This window comes from Chiloscyllium plagiosum, unplaced genomic scaffold (assembly GCF_037043375.1).
Source record: "Chiloscyllium plagiosum isolate Xiang-an unplaced genomic scaffold, Cpla_swu_hap1 HiC_scaffold_12, whole genome shotgun sequence".
NCBI classification, from domain to species: domain Eukaryota; kingdom Metazoa; phylum Chordata; class Chondrichthyes; order Orectolobiformes; family Hemiscylliidae; genus Chiloscyllium; species Chiloscyllium plagiosum.
The window spans coordinates 48,789,798-48,807,918 of NW_028270150.1; the positions used below are offsets into that span (position 1 = coordinate 48,789,798).

The 18,121-nt window shown below is 40.3% G+C and overlaps 1 protein-coding gene across 1 annotated transcript in view; it reads right to left on the reverse strand.

Annotated features, from left to right (window-relative positions):
* Window positions 1-18,121, reverse strand: part of LOC122555183 (immunoglobulin superfamily member 3-like) — a 244,144-nt gene that overhangs the window by 8,780 nt on the left and 217,243 nt on the right. Inside the window, exons 8-9 of the mRNA XM_043700921.2 lie at window positions 14,934-15,344; window positions 9,555-9,977 (exon numbers count right to left, since the gene is read on the reverse strand). Of these exons, the coding sequence (XP_043556856.2) occupies window positions 9,555-9,977; window positions 14,934-15,344 (834 nt within the window). The remainder of the gene's footprint in view (window positions 1-9,554; window positions 9,978-14,933; window positions 15,345-18,121) is intronic.

Genomic DNA, 18,121 nt, shown 5'->3' on the forward strand with positions numbered 1-18,121 from the left:
TTTGCCACTCCCCCACACTTCCAATTCCCTCTGCAGTAGACTGCGTCATCGTCTTCCTTCACTCCATGTCACCAAAACTGACCTGAATCCAGAGCATCCAACCCTCCAAGCTAAAAGAGATATCTTTGTACCAAAACCTTTCATCCAGAATATCTGGATGATTTTCGATACGTATCTGTTGGTAATACTTCATGCACTCAGATGGGGAAAATTAAGAACAAAGTTACATTAACCTGAAATCAGTGAATAATTCCTTAGAAACATTTGTATTTGAATGTATGAAACCAACACTAATTACCAAAATGATGTAATTGTCATTACGATTTGAAAGTTCTTTTTCTTTTTAATTAGGATTTCTTTGGGGATTAGCAGATTGATTTTACAGACAAATGGCATATGAAAATAACAGAAGTTATTTTTTGTGATATTTAGCCAAATTTCAAAATAGAATTGGCTGAAATGTGTGGACAGAAACCTTGCTGTTATAGTTTAAAAGGTCATCATCAATACTTAAGTTGTCATCTTTGTGCATATAAAACTTTCCAGTTCTGGAGGTTTAACACCTAATAATACACAGCATTTCTCTTGACAGATGCTGATGGAATGTCCTGTTTATTTTCAGCATTTTCTGTTTGTTTCCGATTTTCAGGTTTTGAGGTTTTCTTTACCTCTATTAGGGATGAGGAGAGGCAGTGGTGTGCTGATATTGCTATTGGACTCGTAATCCTGAGACCTGGGGCATGGATCCAAATCCCAATGTGGCAGATGGTGGAATTTGAATTCAATTAATAAATAAAATCTGAAGACCGAAAACAAGGTAGTCTAATAATGAAATGAAATCATGCAGTTTGTGGTAAAAAACCACCTGGTTTAGGGAAAGAAATCTGTTAATCTTACCTGGTCTGATCTACAGGTGACTCCAGATCCATGTATTTTCCCTCCTGTTGTGGGTCTGCAATGTGGCTGACTCTTAAATGCCTTTTGAGGTGGCTTAGTTCAATCTTACTGCTACAAAGTTTCACAAAAGGAACAAAACTAGACAGACCACAGACATCGACCAAATGCTAGAAAGGGGTCACACAGTCCTGGTGACTCTGCAAAATCCATCTTACTAACATCTGGTCACTAGGGTCAAAATTGGAATAGCTATCCTCCAGCTGAGTCAAGCAGCTGCCTGACGTAGTCATGCACACAATATCCTAAGTACTGCCATCATTATTCATGGGTATGTCCAGACCTTTCCATTGAGCAGATCCACAGCACAGTGGCTTACATTCAGGAAGAAGCTGTCCTGGGAGTCTTCAGCATTGACTCCTCACCTCATAAACTCTTATGACATCAGGTCAAACCTGGGCAAATAAACTTTCTGCTGATTATGGCAGACTGACCATGCCCACCCTTCCCCTCAGCCAATAAATCAGTTCTCCTCCATTTTGAACACCACTAACAGGAAGCACTGAAGAAATAAAAGGAACAGAATGTACTCTGGGTTTGGTCCTCAGTGCCCCTGACCAGGAGTGGCTGGGTAGCCCCATTAGTGACTGAGCTGGCTATGTTGAAAAAGGTGATAAGTGCTGGACAGGGCCTGCAGAAACTGATGAGGGTACAAACAGAGGGGAGAAACATATGTGACCATGCCCTTATTATGCCAACTGGAGTAGATGCACCTGGCAATGATAGTTTCAGTGAGACAGACCATTGCACAAACCTGGTGGTGATGCAGTGCTATTATTGATAACTATCATTGTGTTATGGGGTACTTCCAACATATTGAATGGGACAAGTTTCAAACAGGTCTAACAACTCATGAATGTGTATGCTTCAGTCATTAAGGGCTATCAGCAGCAGCAGAAATATTGCAACCACAATTTGTAACCTCATACTCCAGCATATTCCCCACTCTAATATTATCACTAAACCAAGGAATGAACTCCAAGCCAATGAAGAATGCAGATGGGCACACCAGGAGCAGCAGCTTTAAAACAGATCACATCTAACTCTACAGTCATAGAGTCATATAGATGTACAGCACGGAAACAGACCCTTTCGTCCAACTCGTCATTGCTGACCAAATATCCTAACCTAATCTAGTTCCATTTGCCAGCACTTGGCCCATATCCCTCTAAAACTTTCCTTTTCATGTACTCATCCAGATGTCTTTTAAATGTTATAACTGTGCCAGCATCCACCACTTCCTCTGGCAACTCATTCCATACACACACCACCCTCTGTGAAAACATTGCCCCTTAGCTCCCTTTTAAATTTTTCCCCTCTCACCCTAAACCTATGCCCTCTAGTTCTGGACTCCCCCTCCCCAGGGTAAAGACCTTGTCTATTCATCCTATCCATGCCCCTTCTTATGATTTTATAAACCTCTGTAAGGCCATCCCTCAGCCTCCAACGTTCCAGAGAAAATAGCCCCAGCCTCTCCCTGTAGCTCAAATTCTCCAACCCTGGCAACATCCTTGTAAATCTTTTCTGAACCCTTTCAAGTTTCACAACATCCTTCCGATAGGAAGGAGACCCGAAGTGCACACAATATTCCAAAAGTGGCTGAAACGATATCCTGTAAAGCCGCAACATGACCTCCCAACTCCTATACTCAAAGCTCTGTCTAATAAAGGAAATCATACCAAATGCTTTCTTCACTATCCTATCTACCTGCGAATCCAATTTCAAAGAAAATGAACATGTACTCCAAGGGCTCTTTGTTCAGCAAGACCCCCAGGGCCTTACCCTTAAGTGTATAAGTCCTGCTATGATTTGCCTTTCCAAAATGCAGCACCTCACATGTATCTAAATTAAACTCCATCTGCCACTCTTCAGCCCAATGGCCCATCTGATCAAGATCACTTGTACCTTGAGGTAACCTCCTTCACTGTCCACTACACCAGCAATTTTGTGTCATCTGCAAACTTACTAACTATACCTCCTATGTTCACATCCAAATCATTTATGTAAATGACAAGAAGCAGTGGATCCAGCACCGATCCTTGTGGCACACACTGGTCACAGGCCTCCAGTCTGAAAAGCAACCCTCCACTGCTACCTTTTACCTTCAAGCCATTTCTATATCGAAATGGCTAGTTCTCCCTGTATTCCATGAGATCTAACCTTGCTAACTAGTCTGCCATGAGGAACCTTGTTGAACGCTTTACTGAAGTCCATATAATCACTTCCACCATTCTGCCCTCATTAACCCTCTTCGTTATTTCTTCAAAAAACTCGATCAAGTTAATGAGACATGATTTCCCACGCACAAAGCCATGCTGACTATCCATGCCACATTCAGTCATGAATGATAATTGTCAATTGAACAACAAATTGTAGGTACATGTATTCTATAGGTATTCCCATTTTCAACACATCAGCACAAAAGAAAAGGCCGAAGCATTCCCAAGTATCTTCAGCCAAGTGGATGATTCATTTTGGACTCCTCGGTAGGTCCTCAGAATCACAGATGCCAATCTTCAACAATTTGATTGACTCAACATGATGAAGAAACAGCTGAAGATATTGAGTATCACAAAGGGCATGGCCCTGACAACACTTTGGCAGTAGTACTGAAGAAATGTGAGCCAGGACTAACCATGCACCTTGCAAAACTGTCTCAGTGCAATTGCATCACTTGTGACAATTTGAAGAATTACTTAGATATTTGTCCTGTACACCAAAAAAAGGACAAGTTCAACCCAATCAATTACCAGTCCATACATCTACTCTCCATCATCAATAAAGTGATGGAAGGTGTCATCAACAGTGCTATCAAGCAGCATTTACTTAACAAAGACCTGCTCAGGGATTCTTACTTTCAACTCTTTCAGACATATTCAGCTCTTGATCTCATTACAGCCTTTGTTCAAACAAGGACAAAAGAGATGAACTCCAGGTGTGAGGTGAGAGTCACTGCTTATGACCATCAAGACCCCATTTGAATGTGTGCAGCATCAAGGAGCTCTAGTAGACCTAGGACATTGGAAATCAGGAGGAAAACTGTCCACTAGTTGGATTTTTAGCTGGCAAAGGTAGATGGTTCGTTGGAGGTCAGTCATTTTACTCCCAAGACATCGCTGCAGGAGTTTCTCAGGGTCGTGTCCTAGGCCCAAACATCTTCAGTTGCTTCATCAATGACCTTCCTTCCATCATAAGGTCAGATGTGGGGATGTTCACTGATAATTGCACAATGTTCAGCACCATTTTTGACTTCTCACATTGAAGGAGTCCATGTACATATACAGCAAAACCTAGATAACATTCAGGCTTGGACAGGCAAGTATAGGTGACTTTTGTGTCATATATTTGCCAGGAAAAGATCATCTCCAATAAGAGAAAATCTAACCATTACCCATTGACATTCAATGGCATTACGATTACTGAATTCCCCACTATCAAAGTCCTGGGGTTAACATTGTCCAAAACTTAACAGGACCAGCTACATGCATGGTTACAAGAGCATATCTGAGACTGGAAATTTTGCCATGAGTAACTTATCTCCTGACTCCCAGAAATTAAGCAAAGCACCTTCAACAGCACCTTCCAAACCCATAACGTTTATTACCTAGAATAATAAGCGCAGCAGATAACTGGGAACTCCACTACCTGTAAGTTCTCCTTCAAGACACACACCATACTGACTTGGAGAGTTATCACCATTCCTTCACTGTTGCTGGATCAAAATCCTGCAACTTGCTTCTTAATAGCACTGTGGGTGTCCCTACACCCCATAGACTGCAACAGTCCAAGAAAATAGCTCAGCAGTATTTTCTTATAGGGAATTAAGGATAGGCAGTCAACATTGGGCTAATGAATGATTTAAAAGGAACAAATGAACATTTGACATCAGAATTTACAGATTGATCTTGAGAACAAGCTGAACCTGAGCTACATTTTGTCAGTTCATCGATAAATTGAGCCACAGCTGATTAATACAAATGGTATTTTGCATTCAGGCTGTGGTTTGCTTATCACAGATAATGACAAATTACTTTGAAATCTTCTCTTCCAGGGTGGTTGAGGGAATATATGCTGATAGACACCAGTGAGCCTAAATGAAAATGGCTGACAGAGCATTGATGATTCCTCTCGTACTGATGACATACATCCCAAGAAAACAGTAAAATCAAAGCAAATTACTGGGGATCGGAATTAAAAGTGGACTGTGCTGGAAAAACTCAGCTGATTTGACTTCGTGTTTGTGGCGAGAGGAACAGAGTTAACATGTCAAGTTCAATATGACTTTTCTTTGAAATGCCACAGAAACAGGCTGACTTCATTGAGCAGCAGAAGATCATGAACTTGAATTATGTTTTTAAATCACACACCATTATTTTGGTGATAGTGTTGAATGAATATGCATAAAAGATCTCAGAAAGACTACTAGAATGTAGTCACTATAGCAGCTCTCAGCAGATATAAAGGCTGCGCAATCATTGTGTGATTTAAACACTATTTAAAGGAACAACTGGAACAACTGAGATTATCTGAAAAGCAGAAGGAACCATACTAAAATATCTCTGAAGCACTTTGCAATGTTTTCTACCTCAATGGCATGAGATAATTGCAAGTTTTCAATATAAATGTGTACTATTCCCACACTTTGGTCACACTCTATAATTCAACAGCACATTAATGCATTTAAAATAGAAAATGACACTGAGCCAAATAAAGACTTTACAATGGGTGACCAAAACTTGAGGAAAAGATATGGGTTTTAAGGAGTGCCTTTGAGACTGGAAGGGAGGAAAGGAGAAATCTAGGAAGGAAATTCCAGAGCACAGTGAGGCTGAAGTGAAGCTGCCAATACTGGGGAGAAGTGAGGAGCTTGAAAGCAGGTGGACGTTTTGGAGATAGACTGGCCAGACAGAGAGTTGAAAGCAAGAATTAAATTTGAACCAGGATAATATAGGGATGAGATAAAGGATGATCAGGAATTTGTATATGATACAATATGGCTTGTAGTGCTTTGTATGAGTTGAAGAGAATTGATGGTGAAGAAATAGAATTGGGATCAAATCACATTATTAAGTATAAAGCTACGTAGGCATTAATGTGAAGCAGATGAGTAGTGGTGGTTAAGGAAGTGATATAAATTAATCTTTTGATGGATATTTCTTAATGTGTAATCTGATACTAATTTCATAGAATTTCATAGAAATAATGTGTGGATAATTTTCTAATTATAGAATTACAGAAATAAATCATTTAGGATTGGATGGAGTCAGGAAGCTGATGGTTAGGTAGATCTGGGGAGAGGCTGAAAAGGTTTCTCAAGCCAGGGATGAGTAATCCTGCTCCTGCAAGTCCACAATAAATACAAAAACACAATTTCCCTCAGGAAGCTGACAGGTCCAGCCTCTGGTCAAGCTGCTAGGCATTTCACAGATCAAGTTGTTTCTCATACTATTAAATGTCAGCAGCCTTGGCCTGTAACATGTTAATTCAGCAACCCAAATCTCTTTTGGAGAGGACTCTTCCATGAAGTAATTTATGGGCTTTTAAGATTTAGAGGTGTGAGAAAGGAGTCAAGAATAATCTCTCTATTGTGCCCTGTGACCAACAATGTGCCACAAGGATCAGTGCTGGGTTCATTGCTTTTCATCATTTATCTAAATAATTTGCATGTGAACATAGGATGTATGATTAGTAAGTTTGCAGATGACACCAAAATTGGACAGTGAAGAAAGTTATCTCAGAGTACAATGGGATCTTGATCAGATGGGCTGATGGATCAAAAGGCTGAAGAGTGGCAGATGGAGTTTAATTTAGGTAAATGTGAGGTGCTGCATTTTGGAAAGGCAAACCAAGGCAAGACTTACACAGTTAATGATAAGGCCCTGGGGAATGTTGCTGAACAAAGACACTTTGGGGTGCAGGTGCATAGCTCCTTGAAAGTGAAGTTACAGGTAGACAGGTGGTGAAGAAGGCTTGCCTTCATTGGCCAGTACATTGACCATGGGAGTTGGGAGGTCATGTTGCAGCTGTACAGGATATTAGTGAGGTCACTTTTAGAATACTGCATTCAATTCTGATCTCCTTGCTATAGGAAAGATAGTGTTAAACTTGAAAGGATTCAGAAAAGACTTACAAGGATATTGCTCGGATTGTAGGGTTTGAGCTATAGGGAGAGGCTAAATAGGCTGGGGCAGCTTTTCCCTGCAGTGTTGGATGCTGACCGATGACCTTATCATAGAATGCCTATACTGTGTAAGCAGGCCATTCAGCTCAATGAGTCCACACCGTTCCTCTAAAGAGCATCTCACCCAGACTCACCTTCCTACCCTATCCCTGTAACTCTACATTTCCGCGTGGCTAATGCACCCACTCCGTACACTACTGACAATTTCCCATGGCCAATTCACCTAACCTACACATCTTTGACTGCGGGATAAAACAAGAACACAAGGAGGAAACCCACATAGACATGGGGAGAATGTGAAAATTCCACACAGACAGTAGCCCGAGGCTGGAATCAAAGTGGATTCCTGGTGCTGTGAGGCAGCAGTGCTAACCACTGAGCCAACGTACCACCCTAAGTGTTTCCTACACCTATCAGCCTTGCTCTTCACACTAACAGGAACACCCTCTCTCTGAATTCTTGTTAACTACGTTTTGAAGCCTCCCACTTCCCAGCTGTTGATTTACCTGCCAACAGCCTCCCCCAATAACTTTTGAAGGTTCTCTTTATAAAATCATAAGGGGCATGGATAGGGTGCATTGTCTTTATTCCAAGGTGTGAGAGTTTAAAACTACAGGGAATGGGTTTAAGGTGAGAAGGGAAAGATTTAAAAGGGACCTGAGGGGTAATTTTGGAATGAGCTGCCAGGAGGTGGAGGAGGCTGGTACAATTACAACATTACAAAGGCATCTGGATGGGTTTATGAATAGGGAGGGTTTAGAGGGATATGGCCAAATGCTGGCAAATGGAACTAGATTAATTTAGAATATCTGGCCAGTGCAGACAAGTTGGACTGAAGGGTCTGTTTCTGTGCTGTTAACTCTATGACTCCATCAAAAAGTACTTTTCTGATGTATAGCTGCCAAATCAGTTCCTCTACTATTCAATGTAAACCATGCAAAAAAAAGAAATGATTTTACGATTAATACATTAAAACGTAAATACTTATCTCAACAAAATGACAACCATGTCCAGTGTACTTTCTAATCACTTTGCTGTTTCTTCAATAGTTTATACTTGGAAGACCAACTTCATGCATGTGCTTCTAACTCATTCTCTCTAGTTTCATCCTATAATCCAATCCACATTCAGCTATTTATACTCTCCTACCACCTACTGCTCTGGCCACTCCCGCTTGCATTTTCTCACTATTTCCTGGAAAACTATTAGTACAAAGACAGAGGAAAGACTATAAACCGAGGAAGAGAAACAAAGATACAAAAATAGATGAACAGATAAAAGAGCAGAGGAACAGATATCAACAAAGAGAATAGAAGGCACAGTGACAGATCAACATAGGCAAATGGAGAAAGTTAGGAATATAGAAGGAAATTCATAGAAATGAGAGGAAAACACACCATTCCAATGAAATATGCACTAAGAGTTATTGGTCAGTTACATATAGTACCTCAATTGTGGAGGCTTGATTACATGGAGAAGTATATGGTCAAGTTTGTCATGGATACCAAACAGAGCCCAATGGTAGGTTCAGAACAGTTGCTAGACGAAGCAGTCCAGATAGTAAAGAGAGACAATTCAGAATCTGGTGACTGTTGTAGCTTTCAAGCTTCAAATATTTGGTGTCCACACCTTCATGCAAATCCAGAAATGTCTGGGATCTATAAGTGGTTAGGAAGATCTGTGATCTAGAGATTAGCTGGGATCTGGAGGTTGAGCTTGATTCAATGAAATAATTGTATGCATGACCTTTATGATACTGTGTGGATTTTTAACAATAAATCCCATTGTCTTTCATAGAGGATTCTGGAATATAGTCTATCTGTCCAACATCATTCAACATTGTTTATGCAGTAAAAATTCTGTATTCCTTAAAATAAAAAAAAACTTAGTTGAATTTATAGCGCCTCACAGGAGTGTGAGAGGATAATGAATGTAAATTTGGTTTATGACCTCAGACTTTGTCATGACAGTCAGACAAGAGAGCACAGACTTACACTAATAAAACACAGATTTAGTACTAATGTCAAAATGTTAGCTTTGGCTCACAGGTAGAACGGTTGCCCCTGAGACACAAGATTATGAGTTCAGGTCCCATTCCAGAGACATGAATGCATAATGTGATCGGATCATTCATTACAGTTACAAGGGATTTCTGTTATGCTTGTTGCTCATTTCTTGCTTGCAACACAATTTCACCTAAAGCACAGATCACATGTCCAGGTATACAATATCTTTTACATGTCTGTAACCCTTTCATTTTCTGGATCAACTTAAAGGCAGTTTCATCACAAAATCTGGACTCCTTCATAAAGCATTCCCAAAGCATCATACACTTGGCAGTGAGAAAGTACTCAAATTCTTTAGTATTCTTGACCACATATGATTCAGGAAACATCAGCATTTTGAATGAGCAAATTACCTTTGTCCTGCACGGTGACCATGACCAGCCCAGACTCATCCTCTCCTAGTTTATACCAGATATTGTTGGCAGTTTGAATCCACTCCTCCACGTGACATGAGTAATTGCCTGTATCACTGCTTGCAGAGTCCTGCACAGTCAAGCTGTACAATCCATTGGAAGGTCTCTCTAATTGCAGCCTGTCCTTCATTCCCTCAACTCCATCCAGTGAAACATCGAACCCAAACACTGAATTGTGATCAACTTTTAAAATGGTCTCCTTCACGATTTGGTCAGCACCTTGTTTGACTTTCCACACGAACCAGGTTACAGCAAACTGAGAATTATCTTGTGTTTGTTGGGTTACATTACAGGTGAGCTGAAACAGGTCCTTCTCCGGTACGCTAATATTCAATTCAGTTTTATCCACTTGCATTTTAAATTCTGTTTGCAAAATCGAAAACAAGAAGTTAATGGATTTTAATGTGTAACTTGTGAAAATCTGAGAAAGTCAATGTACCCACTTTTCTATATGTTGAACAAACTCACCAATCAGGTGCTCCCAACATGGTGTCACATTGGAGCACAATGGGCAGGTCAGGGAATCAGAGCCACCGTGTTACAGTTGTATCTCCAATCCTTACCTCCGTTATGCATTGCTTCCTACTGGGAGTGCTGGATTAGTGAATTTGTCTCATATTCACACTATTCCCAACTTTTAAGGGGTGAAGCAAAGGACATTCAGCCATCTCTGCCCAGTTCAACCCACCAGGAGGGAAAGATGTAGGAGGGACCCTTGCTACCCTTGTCAAATATAATAATTACAGAAGAATCCGCAGAACAAAGTCGATGGAACTTTGAATTAAACAGAATACATGACCACAATAGGAGGGCAGGATTAAGTTCATTTAGAATGTTCAGTTTGTTGACTTCTTGTGGCCCAGGACCACAGATTAAAATACGCATCAATTATTTTGGGTTACTGAAGGATTACATAATCAAGCCACTTTAGCAAAGCCAAGAGGAAAGACTAAAAAATGACAGGCAGCAAAAAGATGCAGTTACACTGTAAATAGTGGAGTTCAGATATTCCAAACACCTGAGCAACTAGGAGAAAGTCATCATTCTTTTCTCAATTTTTCTTTTCCTCCATCCATTTGACACCTGACCCTGGAGCTATGTGCTTACTACTTTATCGGATGAAATACAGTATTTACTCAAATGCCATTACAAACCTTGATTTCATTCAAGGCTAATAATATTACCGTGGCAAACTTTCAGTTGTTCAATCTGACCACATGGAAACCAGAAGCTGAATTGTCCCAACTTTGTGGGTACTATTGCAGTGCACACGAGGGTATTCTTTTAGAATTTATAAGAGTGGGGACACACATGGTACAGGTATAAAGCAATGCTTCTTGAAACTTCTCCCATTGTGACCCCATATTGACATTTGAAAATTGTCACAGGATGTGATATTTTGATTTCCTGAGAGCAGACAGAGATCTGGAGATAAAATCAGGAGCGCCTTTGCTGTGTATCTGGCCTGTGTTGGATGTGGACCTGTCATATATTTTACATCTGTGAATTGTCAACAGTGGGAAATAGTTGTCATTAAGTCCAAGATAGAGTTCGGGAATCTCATGACCACTGGTTCACTATCATGTAAAGGCAGCATGGACCAGTTGGCTTTGTGCAGTTGTGTAAGGTCAATGATTTTCCTTGCCTAACCCTATGTCATAGGGAGGGAAACAGGAGACAGGGTTCCTGCATGGAAGCTTGGGAATGGCAACTATGAGTCAATGGTGAGCAGATTGTAGAGTGTGGTCACTATTCTAGAAGAGTGAGGGCTCACAGTTATAGAGAAGTGAAATGGGAAGGGTCTTGCATCCTGGACATGATGCGGATAGTGAAATCAAGAAAATCTGGGGGCAAAGTTAGTACAATCCAAATGTGAGTCCATTTTAGATTATTGATTGGCAGAATCCTTGCAGGGATATGGGTTCACCTACAACATTTCAACTACACCTGTAGAGATTATTCTTCGACAATGTCCTTTATAATGATGGAAGAGAGGACCAGTTGAGCTTGCAAGTTCAGCTGTGTCCCATAGAGTGGCGAATACAGTACTAGACACTAACATGAATATTACAAAAACACAACATTGTTTCTTTCACAATAAAGGAAATGTCTCTAACATCCCTAACATCAATGAGGTGTTTGCGATTTTGGAGAAGATTTGTAGCTCAGGTTGTGGATCAGGTTGTATGTTTGCTCGCTGAGCTGGTAGTTTATTCTCAGATATTTTAACCCCATGCTAGGTAACATCGTCAGTGAACCTTCGATGAAGCGCTGATGTTCTGTCCTGCTTGCTATTTCTGCATCTTGGTCTGTTGTGGTGGGTGATATCTGTTGGGATGGGTGAGGGATGCCAGCATATTTAAGTTTGACTAAGATAGTCTCAACAAATAATGATGATACATACATGAGTAAAGTGAAATCAATGTAATGTGAAATACTTACAACTTGAATTTAATTTTGAGGAATACCTACACCATCTTTGCGAGAGGAAGGATGTTGTGAAACTTGAAAGGGTTCAGAAAAGATTTACAAGGATGTTGCCAGGATTGGAGGGTTTGAGCTATAGGGAGAGGTTGAATAGTCTGGGGCTATTTTCCTTAGAATGTTGGAGGCTGAGGGGTGACCTTATAGTTTATAAAATGATGAGGGGCATGGATAGATAAATAGACAAAGTCTTTTCGCTGGCTTGGGGGAGTCCAGAACTAGAGGCCAAAGGTTTAAGTTGAGAGGGGAAAGATTTAAAAGGGACCTAAGGGGCAACTTTTTCAAGCAGAGGATTGTGCATGTATGGAATGAGCTGCCAGAGGAAGTGGTAGAAGCTGGTAAAATTATGGGTATATGAATAGGAAGGGATTAGAGGGATATGGGCCAAGTGCTGGCAAATGGACTAGATTTATTTAGAATATCTGGGTGGCATGGATGGGTTGGATGAAGGGTCTGTTTCCATGCTGTACATCTCTATGACTCTATGACTAAATGTGTTTTGCATGCAGACTGCTGGCACTTCTAGCTTTAATTTTAATCAGGTCGGAAGAGGCAAAAAAGGAAATGAAAGTAACTATGTTGGTATGTTTTTGAGAAAATCCCAGTCATGGAGTTAGCTCCATGATGTCTGCCCATCTCCAAGCACTTTTCCCATTGAGCGGTCCCTAGTGGCTGAAGTTTTCCAGCCTCATTTTCTTGATGTACATACCGTGAGTGATGCTTTCCCCACCCCACAACCCACCACAGTAATGAGGCAGTCAAGTCCACATCCATAATGTGCAGACTCAGGTGTGAAAATTATTGCCTGCTGTCTTGAGACATGCGTTGTATATTGCAGCCAATTTCCATTTAACACTAGCAGGAAGATTACACTACATTAAAAATGTATCATCAAAACCACAGCTGGAGGCTTACATTTGGTCCCAATACAATGTGAGCTGTCAAATGAATTTCTTTCTGGAAAGGTTCCAATCCACAACAGCCTAATTCATGTCTTTCCTCCTATATACATGTATTAAAAAATAGATTCTGTCCAACTGATCTCAAAATTTCAATTTTTCTGAATTATTCCTTGTGATACAATAATATATTAATTTCTTGAGTTTCCTGGAGCTCAATCCCCTCAGCTTACTCAAATAAACTGTTGTCTTGGCAAGATAATTCTGTCTCTATTGCAGCTGATCACATCTTATACCTTTTCTGCCTATAGTCACTGAAGTTGACACCAGGTTAATCATGAGTAAATGAGACAGAGATGAATGTCCAGCTAATATTTCAATTGAAATGACTCTTTTAAAGGAAGTCACACTGTGATTAAGTCAATATTAACACCAGCATCACTAATGAGATTTAAAGAGATTGCCTCAGGCAAACTAAAGCTATATGATTAGATTTGCTTGGCAATTTTTCATTTATTTCCATTTAATAACATCTGTGCCTTGACTCACAAGTAACCAATATCACAATTATTATCCAAGAAATTTATATATAACTGCGTGATTATACCTCTGGCCACAAGAACATGGGAACTAAGAACAGGAATAGGCCATTTGGTACTTCAAGCCTGCTCGGTCATTCAATAATGTTTGATTGAGCTGATCCTGGCCAGAGTTCCACTTTACTGCCTAAGCCCCATTGGCCTAGACTCCCTTGAAGATCAATAAACCAGCTTTCTTGACTTCCTGAGATGAAAACTTCCAGTTTAACAACACTCTAAGAAGAAATTTCTCTTCGTTTTCATCTTAAATGGGAGACTCTCATATTGAAACTATGTCTGTAGTCCTGGGACCCCCGACAGCAGGAAACACTCTCTCAGCACCCTCTCTGTCAAACAGTCTCAAGTGCTCATGTTTCTAAATTGTCTCTGATTCCCTGCCCTTTAAGGACAGCTCTCCGACCATGATATACTCTTTCCTCCTCCACCCCATTGCATATATACATGTATGCACGTTCTTAATGTACACCAAAACTTTTAAGCTGTCAAAGTGTGATATACTATCAGACAGAGCAATGCTACAAACAGGAATAACTTTTCTCAGCTACTGACCAAAAAGACTTGACAGAAAACATTAAATCATACAAAGTACATGCATGTGAATTTTAAAACATGGGATGCAAACAGAGAACACATGGAAATCAGAATATTGTCATAAATGCACAGCCTGGATGAAGTGAATAGTATTGAGTCCACTTAAGAACATGATGCCTTTATTACTGAGATAACTGAAATTGATCAATGTTGCAGTATCCAGCCAACAGGACCGACCTAACCCATGACAGTGACAGTGCACTTCTTTGAAATACAGAGCACAGGATAGCAGCTCTCAAGCTTTTCAGGAAACCAGAGCACGCATTTAAATATTGCTAATCCCACATTACTTGCATTAAACGTGTGAGATTTTAAGGGTTGGGGCAACACATACAGCAAGCAAGATACTTAAACAGCATGCATTGAGGTATTATGATGGACAATGTGTTTTGATTCCAGCGTCTGTGTTGGAGGCAAGATAACATAGCTTAGATGTGAATTGATAGTGCAATGGATTTGATGCCAAAACATGCTAAACATTCTCTGCTCTATTTATGGTGCAAACATCATTGTAATTTAAAATGGAGGCTAACTCAGTCCACATCAATCAGCTGAAAGGTATTATATTTCAGAAACCAGATTTCAGCTAATTCTGCATAATTTAATTCCTCATACAGTCATGTCTTAAAATTTCTAGTAAGGTGGACACATATAATATGGTCTGATGCTGAACAGATGAATAGCTTTTGAAACTGTCATTCATTAAAGCATTTTTTACAAAACTGAAAATAATAGCTCTACTATACCTGGTTGTTGTACAGTCACGATAGTCAGTCCAGACTGATCTTCTCCCAGTTTATACCATACATCACTGGGATCAAGCAGCCACTCCTCCACATAACAGTAGTAACTGCCAGTGTCAGATGTAGTTGCTTTCTGCAGTATCACACTATATAGATCAGTGGTAGCTTTTTCAAATTGTAATCTATCCCTCAGACTTGCACTGTTATTGATGGAGCTGCCATATTCAAAAACAGAATTCCGATTCAGGTGGAGAATGGTGTATGGTTCTTCCTCCTTTATTTTCTGGGAATACCATGTCACAGATAGTTGTGAATCCAGGTTGGTACGGTTGCTGATCTTGCATTCTAGTTGAATTTGGCTGTCCTCAGGCACAGTAATACTTTTCTCAATTTTTTCAGTTTGCAAGTTGCTTTCTGTAGGTACAAAAGAGTTTTCACTTTAATAAAAGGAAACCCGAAAGCCAAAGACTTTAAATATTAGAGAAGCTTGGTTCCACAACCTCACAAACAGATTAATTTATTGGTTATTCAATTCAAATGTATTAACTTGATAGAGTTAAGAAAAGTGATTTCTGAAAACACAAGTAGGTTAACTTTTACATTTTGATGCATCAAATGGGATGAAACAGAAATCACGAGAAAGCACAGCATCACAAAACAGTTACAAGGAAAGAGACCACTCAGCCCACCATGCCTGTGCCAGGTCTTTTTAAAAGCTATTCAGTTAGTTCCGCCCTTCGGTCATTTCTCCATAGCCCTGCAATTATTTTCTTTTTGGGTAACTTTCTAATTTATTTTTGAAATTCATGATTTAAGCTGCCTCTACCTCACTCTCAGACAGTGCATTCTGGATACTACCCTCTTGCTGAGTGAAAGGTTTTTCCTCATGTCGCCTCCGATATTTTTGAAAAACATTTTATATTGGCGACCTCAAGTACTTGATCTTTCTTTAAAGAGGAACCTACATACTGTCCAGATACCTCATGATTCTAAACACTTCTATCAAATGTCTTAACCTTCACTTTTCTAAAGAAAAACCCCTATTTTGTCCAATTGATCCATTTTACTAACTTTGTAAATCTTTTCTGTAGGCATTCCATTGCATTCACAACCTGAAAGCACAATGCCCAGAATTGGTTCAAATAGTGGTTTGTGAAGGTTTTGCAGAAATTGCTTCTTTTTGTACTTGATGCTTATATTCATAAAACACAGAAACTCAAATACTTTATTGGCCACTTTCTCAACATTTCCTGCCAGTTTCGAAGAGTTTGGAGAAAAAGAAATGGAATTTATTCATCTTCCACAGATCTAGGATTTTAGTTAATCCAAGATGAAGGACAAGAAAAAATTGTGGCTGTAATAGCTGCTCCTTTTTTGAGGTATTTTAGGTGTTGGAAATGATTTCCTCTAATTGCAGGAGCAGCAATTATTGTTTTATAAGCTGTTGCATTGTTTTGCAACTTTGGTGTGAGAAAGATCAAAACAATGGCACTTTAAAAAGGAGCAAGACAGACAAAGGCAGAGATCACATGGTCAGAGAAAGAAACCTATGCTGCTGTCTAAGAAAAATTAACAAACAGTAAAATTCACAGCTGACTTTGGAGGAATCTATGTGAGAGAGATCACAGCACGGGAGAAGCTAAGTGCATAGTTTTTTAAGCATCACTTTGCTGTAAATCTACAATAGGGAGTAGAGTGGGTTCTTTTTTGATTATGTTTTATTGATATCTGTCTCCTGATTAAACTTTAAAAATATAAACATAGGTACCAAGTTAGCCTGGAGCAGTGTTTTTTAGAGCAATACAATGGTGCTATTTTCTGGGTCTGTAGATTGTTAAGGAGCATAGGTGGCCTTTAGTAGAGTGATGTACCCTTCCTGTAGCCTGTGGGAGATAGGAAGAGTTCCATGTTACTGATGATTATGTCTGCAGCAAGTGTCTTTGGTTGCGAAACCTATCATATCGCATGGATTGGCTGGAGCTGCAGTTAGAGGCAATAAGGAATTTACAGGAGCTGGGAATGTGATGGATGGCAGCTATAGGAAGGGAGAAAAACCACAGATACAATAAGGTAGATGGGTTATCTCCAGGAAAGGTAGGAGAGGGAGGCAGGTAGTGTAGGAGTCTCCTGTGACTATCCCATCTCAAACAAGTATGCTATTTTGGAAAATGAAGGGGATGATGGACTCTCAGGGGAACGTAGCACAAACAGCCAAGTCTCTGGTCCTGACAATGGTTCTAATGTAATGAGAGGTACTTCAGGTTCCAAGCGATTGATGGCAATAGAGGCCTCTCTAGTCAGAGACACAGGCCGATGTTTCTGTGGCTGACAGCAAGAAATCAGAATAATGTGTTGCCTCCCTGGTGTCACGACCAAGGATACCTTGGAGAATACTCACAAGTGCAGAATACTCCCAAAGGGAAGAGGGATCAATACGAGGTCATTGTACACATTGTAACCAATGACACAGGAGGGAAAAAGAATGAGATTCTGAAGGGAGAATAAAGGAAGTTAGGCAGGAATTTAAAAAGGAGATCCTTGAGGGTAATAATATCTGGGTTACTCCTGGTGCAACAAGCGAGTGAGGGTAGGAATAGAAGAATACTGCAGATGAATGAGTGGCTGAGGAGCTGGTGCAGGGGAGAAAGGTCCACATTTTTGGATCATTGAAATCTCTCCTGTGATAGAAGTGACCTGTACAAGAAGGATGGAATGCACCTGAATAGGAAGTGGACTATTATACTGGCAGGGAGATTTGCTAGAGTTGCATGGAAAGATTTAAACTGGTAAGGTTGGTGTTTGGGGGGGGGAGAGAGAGCGCGGTTGGGACCCAGAGAAATTATGAGGAAAGACATCAAACTGAGATTGGTACAGTTGGGAAAAGCAGCAAGTCAAACAGGACAGGCAGGAACAAAACAGAGAACGAGGTAGGACTAATAAATTAAATTTGGTAAAAACAATGACTGCAGATGCTGGAAACCAGATTCTGGATCAGTGGTGCTGGAAGAGCACAGCAATTCAGGCAGCATCCGACGAGCAGCAAAATCGACGTTTCGGGCAAAAGCCCTTCATCAGGAATAAAGGCAGAGAGCCTGAAGCGTGGAGAGATAAGCTAGAGGAGGGTGGGGGTGGGGAGAAAGTAGCATAGAGTACAATGGGTGAGTGGGGGAGGAGATGAAGGTGATAGGTCA